At 38.9% G+C, this 13295-nt stretch overlaps 1 protein-coding gene across 4 annotated transcripts in view; it reads left to right on the top strand.

Moving 5' to 3' along the window:
• CDK8 (cyclin dependent kinase 8) overlaps nucleotides 1-11864 on the top strand; it is a 69684-nt gene extending 57820 nt beyond the window's left edge. For 3 of the 4 annotated variants that reach the window (XM_054654950.2, XM_054654948.2, XM_054654953.2), the window contains 6 exons: nucleotides 772-841; nucleotides 1882-1954; nucleotides 4220-4317; nucleotides 5699-5777; nucleotides 5897-6055; nucleotides 10617-11864. In XM_054654950.2, coding sequence (XP_054510925.1) covers nucleotides 772-841; nucleotides 1882-1954; nucleotides 4220-4317; nucleotides 5699-5777; nucleotides 5897-6055; nucleotides 10617-10742 — 605 coding nt within the window. In that variant the 3' untranslated portion in view covers nucleotides 10743-11864. The remainder of the gene's footprint in view (nucleotides 1-771; nucleotides 842-1881; nucleotides 1955-4219; nucleotides 4318-5698; nucleotides 5778-5896; nucleotides 6056-10616) is intronic. The other variant, XM_054654949.2, reaches the window with a different exon arrangement.
• Nucleotides 11865-13295: the final 1431 nt, after the last annotated feature.

The raw sequence follows: 13295 nt of genomic DNA, 5'->3' as shown, positions 1-13295 counted from the left end.
TATGGGATAGGAAAGAGGAGAATACTTTGTTTAAGTAATAATTAAATAATTCTATCTTATTTATTTATTTATTCAATGCTTTTAAACTCAGTGTTCTGCAGTAGTGATCAGACTTAGTAAATATTTGAATTGAACCAAATTAGTTGCCCACAGAGCCTTTTCAAGAGTTAGAGCTTAAGACATTTGAAGTTAGGTGCTGGTACTGAATTTTTTGTTTTATTTTGAAATCCATTTTGGCCTTGGTCTACATTGAGGTGAATTATTCTTCATTTTGAGTGTGCAAACTTTACTTTTTCTTAACTTTTTGTTTAATAACAGTATATCTTACTTTGCTGAAGTACTTCTGGGCAGTTTCCTGTAACTAAAAGTGCTGTCAGAACAGAGAATCCCTTAGAAGGAGACAGGGTTTGCTGGAGGTCTGTGTACTCCTGTCCTGAGATCACAGCTGTGTCTAAATAAATTTGGTAACAGTCCTGAAGGGTTCAAGCTCAAGGCCTGATGTGTTTTTCTTCAGCATTGTTTTACGGCCACTGTAGCTGGCATATTTTTTTCAAATTCTTGAGTTAATCAGCACCCAGCTGGAGCCTCTTGGGTGTTGGTATGATTTCTTGTGAAGATGAAGGAGTAGGAGCTAGGGAGTACAAAGGCATAAGACTACAAGGTTAGAGAAGTAGAATGCAAAAAAAGCACATATCAAGGCTGTGGAGATACTTGGAAATGCTTTGTTTTACTCAGAGAGAAAGGAAGAAAATAACTAATACTGCTTTGCAGATAAAGATTGGGAAGACATAAAAAAGATGCCAGAACATTCAACCTTAATGAAAGATTTCCGGAGAAACACGTAAGTCTGTGTTGAGCTTTCTTAATAAAGCATATTTTATATATCTTTCCTACACTGCAAGAAATTTCTTGCAATTTGAGTTGTTTTCTATGTAGATGCCAAACAAGGACTGTGAAATTGTTATGACTTAGATTGTGAAAAATGAAAAATAAAGTTGTTTCATAACGGTGAACTTGGCCTGTTGAGGTGGTGTGGATCAGAAGAGTAGCCAGAGGCTGTAAAGGGTAAGGTGGCAGCTGTGAAAAAGGTGGTGCCAGTAAGACCCCATGCAGCTCTGAAGTTTGCAAAGCACAGTGTGGCAAAGCACAGCTGTTCCCAAATCTGTGGTACTGGCAGTGATTTTCTGTAATAGCTGCTTAAAAGGGGTCTGGTAACCTTATACCATTTCCAGCAAACAGTGGGTATAATTGCCAGGTTTGATGTCTAGGGTAGCTTACAGTGACTAAAGAAGAAAATGCCCTTCAGCTTTGCTGTCACATTGCCACAGGCTAATACCTGCACTTAAAGTGCCACCCCATTGCCTGATTTCTGTGCTGAGGCATTTGGGGCTGTATAATTACATGCATTTCTTGCATCTGCCATGTAATTGCAACCATTTAGAAGCCTTTTTTTGAGCTTCTCTTCAAAAAGTAAATACGTGAATGTTCTTGTAGCAACCTGTAGGTTGCAGGAGAGCATTTAGATGAGCTTATTATATATCTTCACTGCCATGAGAAATACACAGAATCAAAGAGTGTAGTAGTGAAATTGCTACCAGGCAGTTTAAATCCAGTTGATAGTTTGCTGTCTGCACACTCAGGGTTAAAAGTGTGCTTTTTGTGTGGGTATGATATGCTTTTATAAGGATGTGAGGGAAACATGCCTTTCTGCAGTTGTCATTTTTAAGCAATCTGTGGTGTTGATAGTTGTGGTTTTTCCCTGCTTATTGGATTTGCAGGGAGACTAAACTGTTCTTATTAATATGTTTTATGACTATCAGGAAAATTTTGCAGTATCAGTGTTTTGCATATTAGAAATATCACTTCTGTTTCCTTTTCTAGGTATACCAACTGCAGCCTTATCAAATATATGGAAAAACATAAAGTTAAACCAGATAGTAAGGCATTCCACTTGGTAAGTTCCTGCTGACATAAAAAATCCCTTGTATATGTTACAGTTGTTTCAAGTAAGAGTTGAGCTAGTGTTAAGTCCACTGTAACTAACTTCATAAAGTTAGGAATAACTGATACTCCGCACTCTGAAAATTGCAAAATCACTTTATCTTCTCACATTGATGAAATATCTTCTCACATTGATAAAATGATTCTGAGTTTCATGCACTGGATTACGTTCAAGCATCAAGTAATTTTGAAGTTTTTGTTCTTTAAGTCATATTATAGTTGTGTTAGCCTGTAGTTAGATTTGCAGTGTTGCTGCAATCCTTATTAATTTTGCTGCTTTGCATACTTTCAATAGTTTACTTTTACTTTTAAAAATTCCTATATGCCTGATTTTTTTTTGATTGTCCTGTGGTTACTTTGGTCCATATAAACTGTAGTGATTGTCCCATTAATAGATGATGTATGAAGTTTACTGCATTTTTATTGTGTCATTTAGTCAGGTGATCTTTACATCAAGCAGTTTTTAAAATAGAAAATATTTGTAATAATATGTAGAATGATTGCTTCTGTGTGGCATCTGTACAAGGGGGCAGAAGTTTTGATCCCTTAAGTGGATAATGGTTGCACAATCATTTTGATTTCTTTTTGTATGACTGATCATGACCAAGACTTGTTATCCTGTGATGGACAGCTCTAGAATCCAGTCATCACAAACGATGCCAGTATTTTGCAGTGCTTTTTATTCATGTTTTTCAGTGTGTTGGCAGTTCTTTGTCATGTTTTGCCTTTTCCTTTTCTGGCTCTTGGCAGTGCTTTTTGAGAGAGTAAGAATTTGCTTGTTCAACATGCTATTCTATAAAAACTTCATGTAGACTCAGAGCGCTGTGAGTTCTTGTGGATGATGTGAAAAACAAAACTGAATTGATAGTGGTAATTCATAGTTATCAAGTTTTAACCATGCTGTCAAAACTGAAGGCTGAGGAGGGAAATGTACTTTCTCAACCTCAGCTTTTGAAGTATGGAGATTTGCATTGCAGTTATGAATTCTCACATGTAGTTATGAATTTCTCCTAGTGAAAGGAAATGACCAGTTCAGACTTAGATCATGATACTGGATCTTTTTAAAAAGGTGAAATGTATGAATCCTCTAAAAAGCATGATTAGGAAATATAAATTAATTTTATTTACATATGTATTTTCTTGTTTAAAAATACCCACTGCAGGTTAAAAGTGAAGCATTTGTTATAAAGTCTTGGACAATATGTCATGGTGTAGTTTTGCTTCGGACACTTCATTGTATAGTTGAAACATGAAAACTCACTATTTTTCTGTGTGGTATCTGAAGGTTATTTCATGTTGCTTGTCCAGCACAGCTGTATTCCACACAGCTGCTAGGGTGAATGGAGAGAAGTATCTGCATGTACAGCAGACTTTTTGAATAAAAACCATGTAGTTTAAGAATGCATCGCTGCAACTCAGAACTAGAGCTAAACAAAATAGTTATGGTTTGGTGTTCCTAGTTCACAAGGCCTCATCCTGGGGTGTTGTGTCCAGAGGAGGACCATAAAGGTGATCAGAGGTCTGGAGCACCTCTCCTCTGAAGACAGGCTCAGAGAGCCGGGCTTGTTCAGCCTGGAGAAGAGAAGGCTCCCACAAGACCTTATAACACCTGTCAGTACTTGGAAGGGAGTCTCCAAGAAAGCTGGAGAGGAGCATTCTTTTGATAGAACAAGAGATAATGGCTTTCTAATGAAGGAAGGTAGATTTAGATTGGACATTAGGAAGAAATTCTTTATTCAGAGAGTGATGAGGCACTGGAACGTGTTGCACAAAATTCAGGAAGCCCCATCATTGGAAGTGTTCAAGGTAAGGCTGGACAGGGCTCTGAGTAGCCTGATCTAGTTAAAGATGTCCCTGCCCATGGCAGAGGGCTGGACTAACTGACCTTGAAAGGGCCCTTGCAACTCAAATTATTTTGTGGTTAAAGGTGCTAGTACATTGTAGAAACTTTTTGAATGGTTTTGATAGAACCATTGACTTGTGACTGAAACTGAGTGTCCTGGGTTTTGCCAGTGAAAATAGGTGTCCTTTGATAGGAAATGAAGTTACTATTTTAACAGGGGAAAAGAATGTGGTTATGCCATTTATGGTTAGGCTTTTGAGTTCACACACATTTGTATCATCTTAACTTCAGGAATACAGTGAAGTTTCTATAAATGGTTTTAGTAATGTAAAGATGTTTTTTTCTTCTGTTTTTCTTTTTTTTTTTTCTTTTCAGCTTCAGAAATTGCTCACTATGGATCCAATAAAGAGAATTACCTCAGAACAGGCTATGCAGGATCCTTACTTCTTGGAAGATCCTCTTCCCACATCCGAGTAAGTGGTCAGTTTATTAACCTATCAGTGCATTCAGAGATCCTTTCGAGCTGTGCCTTCTCTCTGCCCTAAGTATGTTTGTGAATATATAGCTAAATACTGGCTAACAACCAAAGAGAGCTATAACCACTAAAATGCCATTCGTGGTTTTTAAAATTAAGTAGCATTTTTATTAATCTCTTGCTTTATGGAACTTTGATCCTATTAGTTGCAGCACTAATCTTGTTACTCACTGACAGGTTGATTATGCATGCTACAGATCTTGGTAGACAACTGCTAAGTGCCCGCAGGTCCGCTTCTCTGCCTCAGAATGCCAGATGACAGTCTCTAATTAGTTTACATTTTTGTCTTAGCCTTTGTTGTAAATTCACTGGGTGGGGAAAGTCAAGTCTGTGTCTCTGTGCTGTCATCCTTAACAACTTAAATCCATTTTCTGTAGACACTCCTCTTTTTTGTTTGCACAGGCGGATTTACAAAAGGGAGAGAATTTATGGACAGTGAATGATTTCATTAAAAATTAAGCCCTTCTTCCAAAAGGCTAGCCAGAGAGCATGACTGTACACCCTTTGAGGAAAGCTATTAGTACATCCTGTCTGTGATTCTCTACCCTTATGTAGGGAAGAATTTATAAAATATGTATACTTATAAGGAATTAATTAAAAATGAAATTATTTCACTAAAGCCTGCTGGATTATTTATAGCATTTCCTGAACTGTCTCTGTGATTTAAAGTCGTGCGAATGATTGCCTGTTACAGAAACTGTTTTTAGGATAGTGTTTGGCATTTTTCTCAAATTTAGGTTGACATTTTAATGTGAATGCACAGTAAGTATTGCTAACAGGTGTACAGAAACTTTACTATAAATACATTCTACTGATGAAGGGCAAGTAAATATTAGCTTGCACTAGAAGTAGCAAATCCATGTGGACTGTGAGGTATGAGTTGATAGGTGGAATTTCTAGTTACTTTTAAACTTTTTTCCAGGTTTTTACTTTTAAACTTTTTTTAATAGTCAGTGGCGTTTCCAGGAATATTTATAGTTAGTCCTGAGACTGTGAATTACACAATAGCTATAAGTGAGATAGCTCTTTGTGCCCTTGTAGATACCTAACAAGTGATGGACCTTTCTAACCAACAAAAAAATTACTGGGAGCTTAAGTTAGTGTATAAGCGTCAAATGAACATTAAAATTGAATATGTAAAAATGATTATGTTTTTGCAAAGTTTAGAAAATGGTGATAGTCAGGGAAAACTTCTCCCTTAGTTGCAGCTATTAAATGATGGCTTAGGCAGCTTGAAACTATCATGGGTAAAGTGTGAATCTTACAGGTCTTACCCTTCTGTTCTAATACAGTGATAAATAGACTTTTTTGGGGGACAGTGTTTTTGCAGGTTGTCAAATCCCTTACCCAAAACGAGAATTTTTAACAGAAGAAGAACCAGATGATAAAGGAGACAAAGTAAGTACTAGAAGAACAGTATCATCATGTTTCACTGGCTTTTACACTATTTCCTGATTTTATGTTATTTCATGTACTGTTTTTGAGTTGAAATTTTTCTTTGTGTTTAAACAATTGAGAAGAACCAGCAGCAGCAGCAGGGCAATAACCATACTAATGGAACTGGTCATCCAGGGAACCAAGACAACAGTCACACACAGGGACCCCCACTGAAAAAAGTGAGAGTTGTTCCTCCTACCACTACCTCAGGTGGACTTATTATGACCTCAGACTATCAGGTATTTTGTTTTATTCACATATTGTGTATTTGTTTTTCATGTTTAGAGCAGTGTTTCTTCAAACTAAAAAAGTAATTTTGTAAATGTCACTGTATTAACTGTTACTTTTTGGCTTTTTTTTTAATCATTTAGTTGATGATTTGTTAATATCCTGATGTTCTTTAGGTTAGCAGTAAGAGAATTAGGATCAGACATTTTTAGAGTTACTACCAATTCCCTTCATATTAGAGAATGCTAATGGTTAATGGACCAGGAGCCTGTTATGCTGTGTTCTGTATCAGCTAAAAATGCCATTTCTTGCTTGAACAAACCTGCAGGAGGCAGGATGTTGCAGTAAAAAAGCTGTGAAATAAGAATCTGAACAAGTGTTTTAGTCAGTTAATGGATGTGGAAGCAGTATTTTGGATGACAAAGACTTGGCATGATGCTGTCATAATCTCTTTTGAAGATCAAGGGAGATTCCAGGTTGAGTAAGCCAAATATTGCAGATCTGAAGACAGGTGAGGTGGTGGCAGTCAATGAATGAGGAAGATGAGGAGGCACATTGGGAAAAAGCACTTGAGGAAAACATGAAAAATGTGTTCTGGCCTTCCTGCATTTGAGCTTGTGGTCAGACATTAAGAAATCAGAGCCTGGAGTATAAGAATATCTTTATCATCCCAGCAAATGATACCTGAGTTTTTGGGTTTGGATAAGCCTACTACTGGAGATGGGGGAGAAGAGAGTCAAGGACAGAACCTTTAGTTAATACAGGTTTAGAAATTACAAAAGAGGAGCAGGGAAGACTTCAGATGATTCACAGGAGCAGTTAGAGAACAGCAGATTTTTCCAGCCTAGGGAATAGGGGATTTCAAGAGGAGGCATGCTGCTGGAAGTGGTAGCCTGCAGGAACTGACCATTGTGTACTGGTTCACATGGAATGCACGGTACAGGGGGCCAGACAGTCTTGGATGAAATCAAAGTGTGGGGAAGTTAGAAACTACTGGCAATGTTTTCAGTTAATTTAAAGGTTGATATCTACATGTGAGACCCTGATAATGGAAACCCACTTAGCTGGGCTTACAGTCTGTAGCAAAACATGGGGAGAGGTAAAAACAGAGTCAATAAAGCTTCTGCTGTCAACTTGCCTTTCAGTTTGATACAGCTTCTCCATGAGCCACCAGTGGGCTTTGAAATCTTGTGTTTCAGAGTTTGTTCCTCAAAGTACCAGATAGCCTCAGAAGCTGCCTGGGGGCATTACCTTCATCCTTACCTAAATCTGTGTACTCTCAGCATTGGCCAAAATTTGAAAGTACTACAAAAATGTAAAATAAGATCATTTTCAGGAGCTTTATTGTGAGACTCTTCATGTAGTCCCCAAGTGCCTTTGTTCAGTTTATCCCAGGACATCAATAGCACATCAGTTTGCAAGTCATTCTGATTGAACAATATACATTTTTAGAGCTGTTTGAGACAGTGGTGAGCCTTAACTATAATTCTGCAGGGTGGGGTGCCTCTAAGTATAAATGTCATCTTTCTTTTAGTAGGATTATCCATCACAGGCACGCTTACAGGAGTTTCATCCCTTTCAATCTGGCAAGCTGCAGTCAGTTGCTGTTTTGGCCTTTTAATTGGCTCTTTCTTCCACTTCTTAAAAACACACACACAGAACAGAAGGCAAATGCAGCTGTAACTTTCTTAATCTTGCCCTCAGGTGGAGTCACACATCTAAGGAGGTTGATTCAGAGATTGTGTGTACCGTGTCAGGGAGCCCCATTTACATGCCCTATTTACATGTCCTTCACCTCATTTTGCTGCTGTACTGGGGCATTTTGAATTAACTTCAGCTTCCAGTTCTGTGAGCCAGAGCTGAGGTTTGCTGGCTGACAAGTCAGAGAAATCAAATTTCTTGGCCAGAATTGGCATTGGTTTGTTTTCAGTTCATGCCCATCAGAATTTTTGTACTCACAGATAGCCATCCTGGGATTACAGCTGGGGGCAGCCCTTGTTGACAAATACAATTTCAGAATACTTCTCCCTTAAGATATTGATAACTGCTGCTTTTCTGTCTCAGGAGCTCTTACTGCTAACTTGACTACTCCTGACCAGTCTTTCTGCTGTCTCTCTAGCAGGGAAAATGCCTGTTTTCAAAAAAATATATCCTTTTATCCCTGGCCTTGCAAAGAGACAGTCAGTAGATTTGTTCTGATTAAGGTGTCTGGAAAACATGATAATCAAAGAGAGGAGACCTGAACTTGCTAGTACTAGAACAAAAGCAGTTAAGAGTTTCCCACTGATGGTTTCAGATCTCCCTGAAAAAAATTCCTCACATTTTTTGCTTCTGATCCAGCAGCTTGAGGAGAGGGAAAACAAACATTACAATAGAGCCCTCTGTTTTAATCAAACACCTGTTCCTTTGTTCGTCATTTGATTTGCTCAAATTCCTCATATAAAGCTTGTGAAGAAGGATTGCCATCTCCTGGGCAAGGCACACTAAGACAGTTTCTGCATTCACTCAGAAGTCAAATCACTCTCTGCAGGGCACATTGACCTCATATCCTTTTCTGCCATGCATAAAAATAGTAGACACATGGCACACAGACTTGCCTCCTTGTTTAAATGTTCAATGTGACACTCCCAAAGGCAATGTGATTAAGCAGGCTGGAGCAATTCCACTACCCTGAGCTTTTGCTTGGGATAACCCTCTGGGTGCTTAATGGTATTTAGAAAGGACTGGATATTTACTTTTTTTCTAAAACAAAAGCCATTTGTTGCTCTGGGTGTCATGAAGGAATATGATTTTTCATTGCGTCTGTCTTAAAATGAGATCTGTTTTAGAAGTCAGGATGCAGGGAGTGTTTTGCAACTGAAATGAGTGGTCAGTTTTAAATGGTTAAACTTGTGATGGTTTCCTACACACAAGAGCCACACATGGGCAGAACCAACATTCAAGACTTCTGCTCTTTGAAGTATATCCTGTATTTGTAACGTGGAGAAGGGTGACCCCGAGCTGTGACCCTTCTGTTGATGAGTGCCTCAGTGTTCCTCTCAAGACTGAAGGCAAATGTCAACAAAGTTCAGTCACTGTGCTAACGGTGTGGATCAGCAGCGCTGGTTTATTCCCACTGACAGTAAGAGCTGGTCCAGCCATTTCTCCCCCTTTTCTCTAGAGGTGTTAGCTCAGTCCTGTGAGTGTGTGTTATCAAATAGAGTATGCCTTTTTTATTTCTGCCATCATCTCAGCTTCCTTGGTATAGCTTCTGTTCTAAATGCTGTACAAGAAAAAATTGGGGTTTTTGTTTTATGTTGTGACTTAATATTTTACTTTCTCAGGGTGTTGGTTCACCACAGTTTTTTCCTATTCAGGTCTCAGTAGCAATGCCCTAGTCCTGGAATAGTTACTTTTTAGAGGTTTCCAGACCTCTTCTAGGAGTAGCTTTTCCTAAAAAACATAGTATGTCCTGTGATATCAAGAATTCAGAAGCTACACAGTTTCTAATGCTCCAAAGTTTGTGAGGGCATGTAAACCTTAATGTAGATGTATACCAGCACAGTGATGTACTGAAATTGTGTTAATTTAATGAAATGTTAAGTGCTACTAAGTGGTCAGATACTTACTGAAATTCTCACAGGCAGTCCTCCTTTCCTTTATAACACATTATCAGTAAATAATAACTTTTAGGTTAAAATTGAAGTAGGCAGTTCCTGGTTTGTGGAGAGCTTCTTGCAATGATGAATGCTCCACTCAAATAATTGTGGGAATGCTGGTTGAAAGGGGCCTCTGGAAACCATCTAGCCAAGTCTCCCACTTGGAGCAGGGCTGTTGCTAGTTCTCACTCAGGTTAGCATGGCTTTGTTAAGCTGAGTCTTAAAAACCTTCATAGAGAGAGAGCCCTCACAGCCCCTCTATGGGTGGGTTCTTCAGTGCTGTACTGGCTCCTTGGTGGTCCCTCCTCCAGTGTCCCACCTGAACCTCCCAAGCCACAATCTGAGGACATTTTTGCCTGAAATATCTGGTTCCGGTGAGGAACATGTCACTGTTGTCTTTAAACTCTCTTTTGAGCATTTTAAGGCTGCTGATGGATGACACCTTAGCCCAGCCACGGTGCTGTCAGCCTGTGGTCATGCAGAAGGGTAGCAAGTATATCCTCTATGTGTGAAAATCTCCAGAATAAGGCAGAGTGGTTCATCAGCAGTAAGATGCCTCACCTGGACCTCCACTCCAGCCTACCTTCTTGCTAGGAGAAGGGAGCAAGTGGAGAAAACCACTGCCATGAGTGGTGGTAGCCCAGTGTCACATGCAGGTGCACAGTAGCCATCTGGAGGGTTGGCTGGAAGTTTGACTGTGATGCGTGAAGATCCCCATTAGGGTAGATAGCAGAAGGCTGGCAGCTCTCACTTTCTTATCTGGTATTCCTGATGTCTGTTACCTGCTGTAATCAAAGTGGAACAAAGCCTGGAAGTGCAGCTGCTTTCAGACTGTGTGTGCTGGGTGCCCCTTGAAGAAAGGAGTCATTAGGTGAAACTGTCTCTCCGTGTCTGTGTAACGAAGGGCTGTGTGTCTGTGCTTTCCCCCCTGCAGCGTTCCAACCCCCATGCTGCCTACCCCAACCCCGGACCAAGCACATCGCAGCCCCAGAGCAGCATGGGGTACTCAGCTACCTCCCAGCAGCCGCCGCAGTACTCGCACCAGACGCACCGGTACTGAGCCGCACCCGGTGCCACGCCGGCCACGCAGCTGCTGCCAGGAGCCCGCCTTGGGCCGCAGAATGTACTGTACGACCACACCTCCCACCCGTCCCACCGCCACGGGGCCGGGGACTCCCACCTTGTACCTGGTTTTGGGGTTAGACTTGAAAAGGAAGTGCTAGCACGGTTTGTGTTGTGGATATGCTACTTCTGTAGTTTACTTGACATGGTTCAGACTGAGCGATGCATTTTTTTCAGTGACAGTCTGTAGCAGGTGAAGCTGTGAAATGTGCTAGGGGCAAGCATTTTTGTTGTCGTATGTGGTGAATTCTCTTGATGTAACAACTTCATCTGACCGATAGTACACGACATCTTTGAACTGGTACTTGAAGCATACAGTATATGTTACCATGGCAAAAAAGCAAACTAACCGTAACTCTCAGACAGTTTTGATAGACATTTATTTTTAGTGACTTTTGTGGGTTGGTTCATTTTTCAGCTAGATCGATGTTTTATGACCGACATGATTGCTACAATGAGATTTTTTTAAGAACATGGAAGTGTTTGCGTTTTTTCCCAGCAATTACAAGCGTCCCAAAGATTTATTTCCAACATAAGTTTTTGTTTTTGTTTTGAAATCTATGACTTGACTGGTATTAAAGCTGCTATTTGATAGTTAAATAAGTATGTTGTCATTGATATAAACATGTTTGGTTCAGCAAACAAACTAAAATGATTGTCATAGACAGTGTTTTATTTTTTTCCTGTTGGTGTTAATGATTTGTGAGCATGCTTTGGGATTAAAAAAGCATGAATGATATTTCCTAAAAAGGTGCGGCATCCATTCAGATATTTTGTCATGATTTTTGAGAACCAGCTTGGTGTAGTGGATTTTAAATTTTGTTCAGTTTGTTTGTTTTTTTTTTTTTTTAATGTTCGCACGTTGTTTAGGGGTGCCATTCCTACTGCAGAGGAACAAGATGTTAGGAGAGCCTTAGAATTTATGAGGAAAAACTTACATACAATGTACTGTATCAAACTATTTTACATGAATGACACAAGTATTCTGAGTAAAAAAAAAAAAATCAAACATTGTTAAAACAAGGTGTTATGTAATAAATTTATTTTTCATAAATCTGCATTATGACCTTTGCCTGTATTCCTTTTTATCATTGAAAACCCCCTGCTCCCCCATTCATACATCTATATCAGGTTGTGTCCTGAGAAACAGCATTCAGCAGGACTTTATCTTGCAAGGCAGGCTTCCATTAACTGGTGATAAGGATAATTTTTCTTTTAAACAGCAGGAAAAAAAGTGCATTACTCTTGTTCTGTTCATGTAGCTGATGAGCTGGAGATACTCTAAAAGTGGGTTTATTACTAGTGACATTTCCTAGATCAGACAGTTCCTTTTCATCTACAAAATCCAGAAGCATTCCTATCTGGATGTTCTTCTGAGGTTTCTGTAGCTCATTCTTATTTTGGTAGGTAATACCACACCATGATTTTGACATAAATATATGCAATACATGCAGGATATTTTTCTGCAGGTGCTTCATGTAGTGTGAATATCAACTGGTGTGATTCATCTTCATGCATTGAGATGCCAGTGGGGGGCAAAACAAAACCCAAATCGTTATTCTGCCTGAAAGGCAAAGCATGTTTGATGTGAAGATTAAACTGCCTGACTGGATGGACTACAGGCTCAAGTATTCAGAAGGCTTAAAATTAAAGAAGAAAATCGGAGTGCAGAATTTATGCTGCTTTTGTGATACTGTATGATGCCCTCTTAATTTTGACATAAAAGGTGTCAAAATCTGTCTTTCCTTGGTTTCTGGAATACATTAATGTATATGTGGGAGAGCATTAAACTTTTTGGTTTGCTTTTCAAGTGAAAGCATTTTCAGTTTTTATTCTTAATTTATATATATAGGCTTTAAGCTTGCCTGTTCAGTATTGTCCAGACTGTTCCCAAGTACTCAGATGGTGCCAAGAGTAACTTTTGTTTTGCTAAAGTGCTGTTGGCCCAGATTTTTGTTTCCTATTGATGTATATTTATAATAATGCATAATAGATAATATTATTCATGTAATAGCAGACTTTATTTGATACCACTATATTGTGATGTCTGCCATTGAAAAGTAGCAGGCTTGCTTCAGTTTCATTTTTGCAAAAGGAAATGCATCCAGTTGACAAAAGGTGCTCTTGCCATTAGTTCATGCTTGAATTTAATTTTCTTATTAAGAATGTATTTGAGATAAATATGCAGCTTATCAAATAATTATAATAAAACTAAATTGTATTCTGCATTTAGTTTTGAATAGCCTGCTACTCTCAATTTCATTCACTTGTGTTCTCATTTTTAGTAGATATATTGCAGATTACATGAACAAACAGATCCTACAGGGAAGTCAAATCCTAATATTTGACTTGTACTGATGTCTCTGTCATCTGGTCATTTGTTAGGAGGTCCTTGAGATTTTTTTCTCTAGGACTTTGGAAAGAAAAGGTTTTGCAATGCTTGGTAAAACCTCTGGTACCTTGAAGACAGAGTATGATTCTGTATTGCAAA

The sequence above is a fragment of the Agelaius phoeniceus genome, chromosome 2 (assembly GCF_051311805.1).
Source record: "Agelaius phoeniceus isolate bAgePho1 chromosome 2, bAgePho1.hap1, whole genome shotgun sequence".
NCBI lineage: Eukaryota > Metazoa > Chordata > Aves > Passeriformes > Icteridae > Agelaius > Agelaius phoeniceus.
This window is presented reverse-complemented; position numbering and strand designations above follow the sequence as displayed.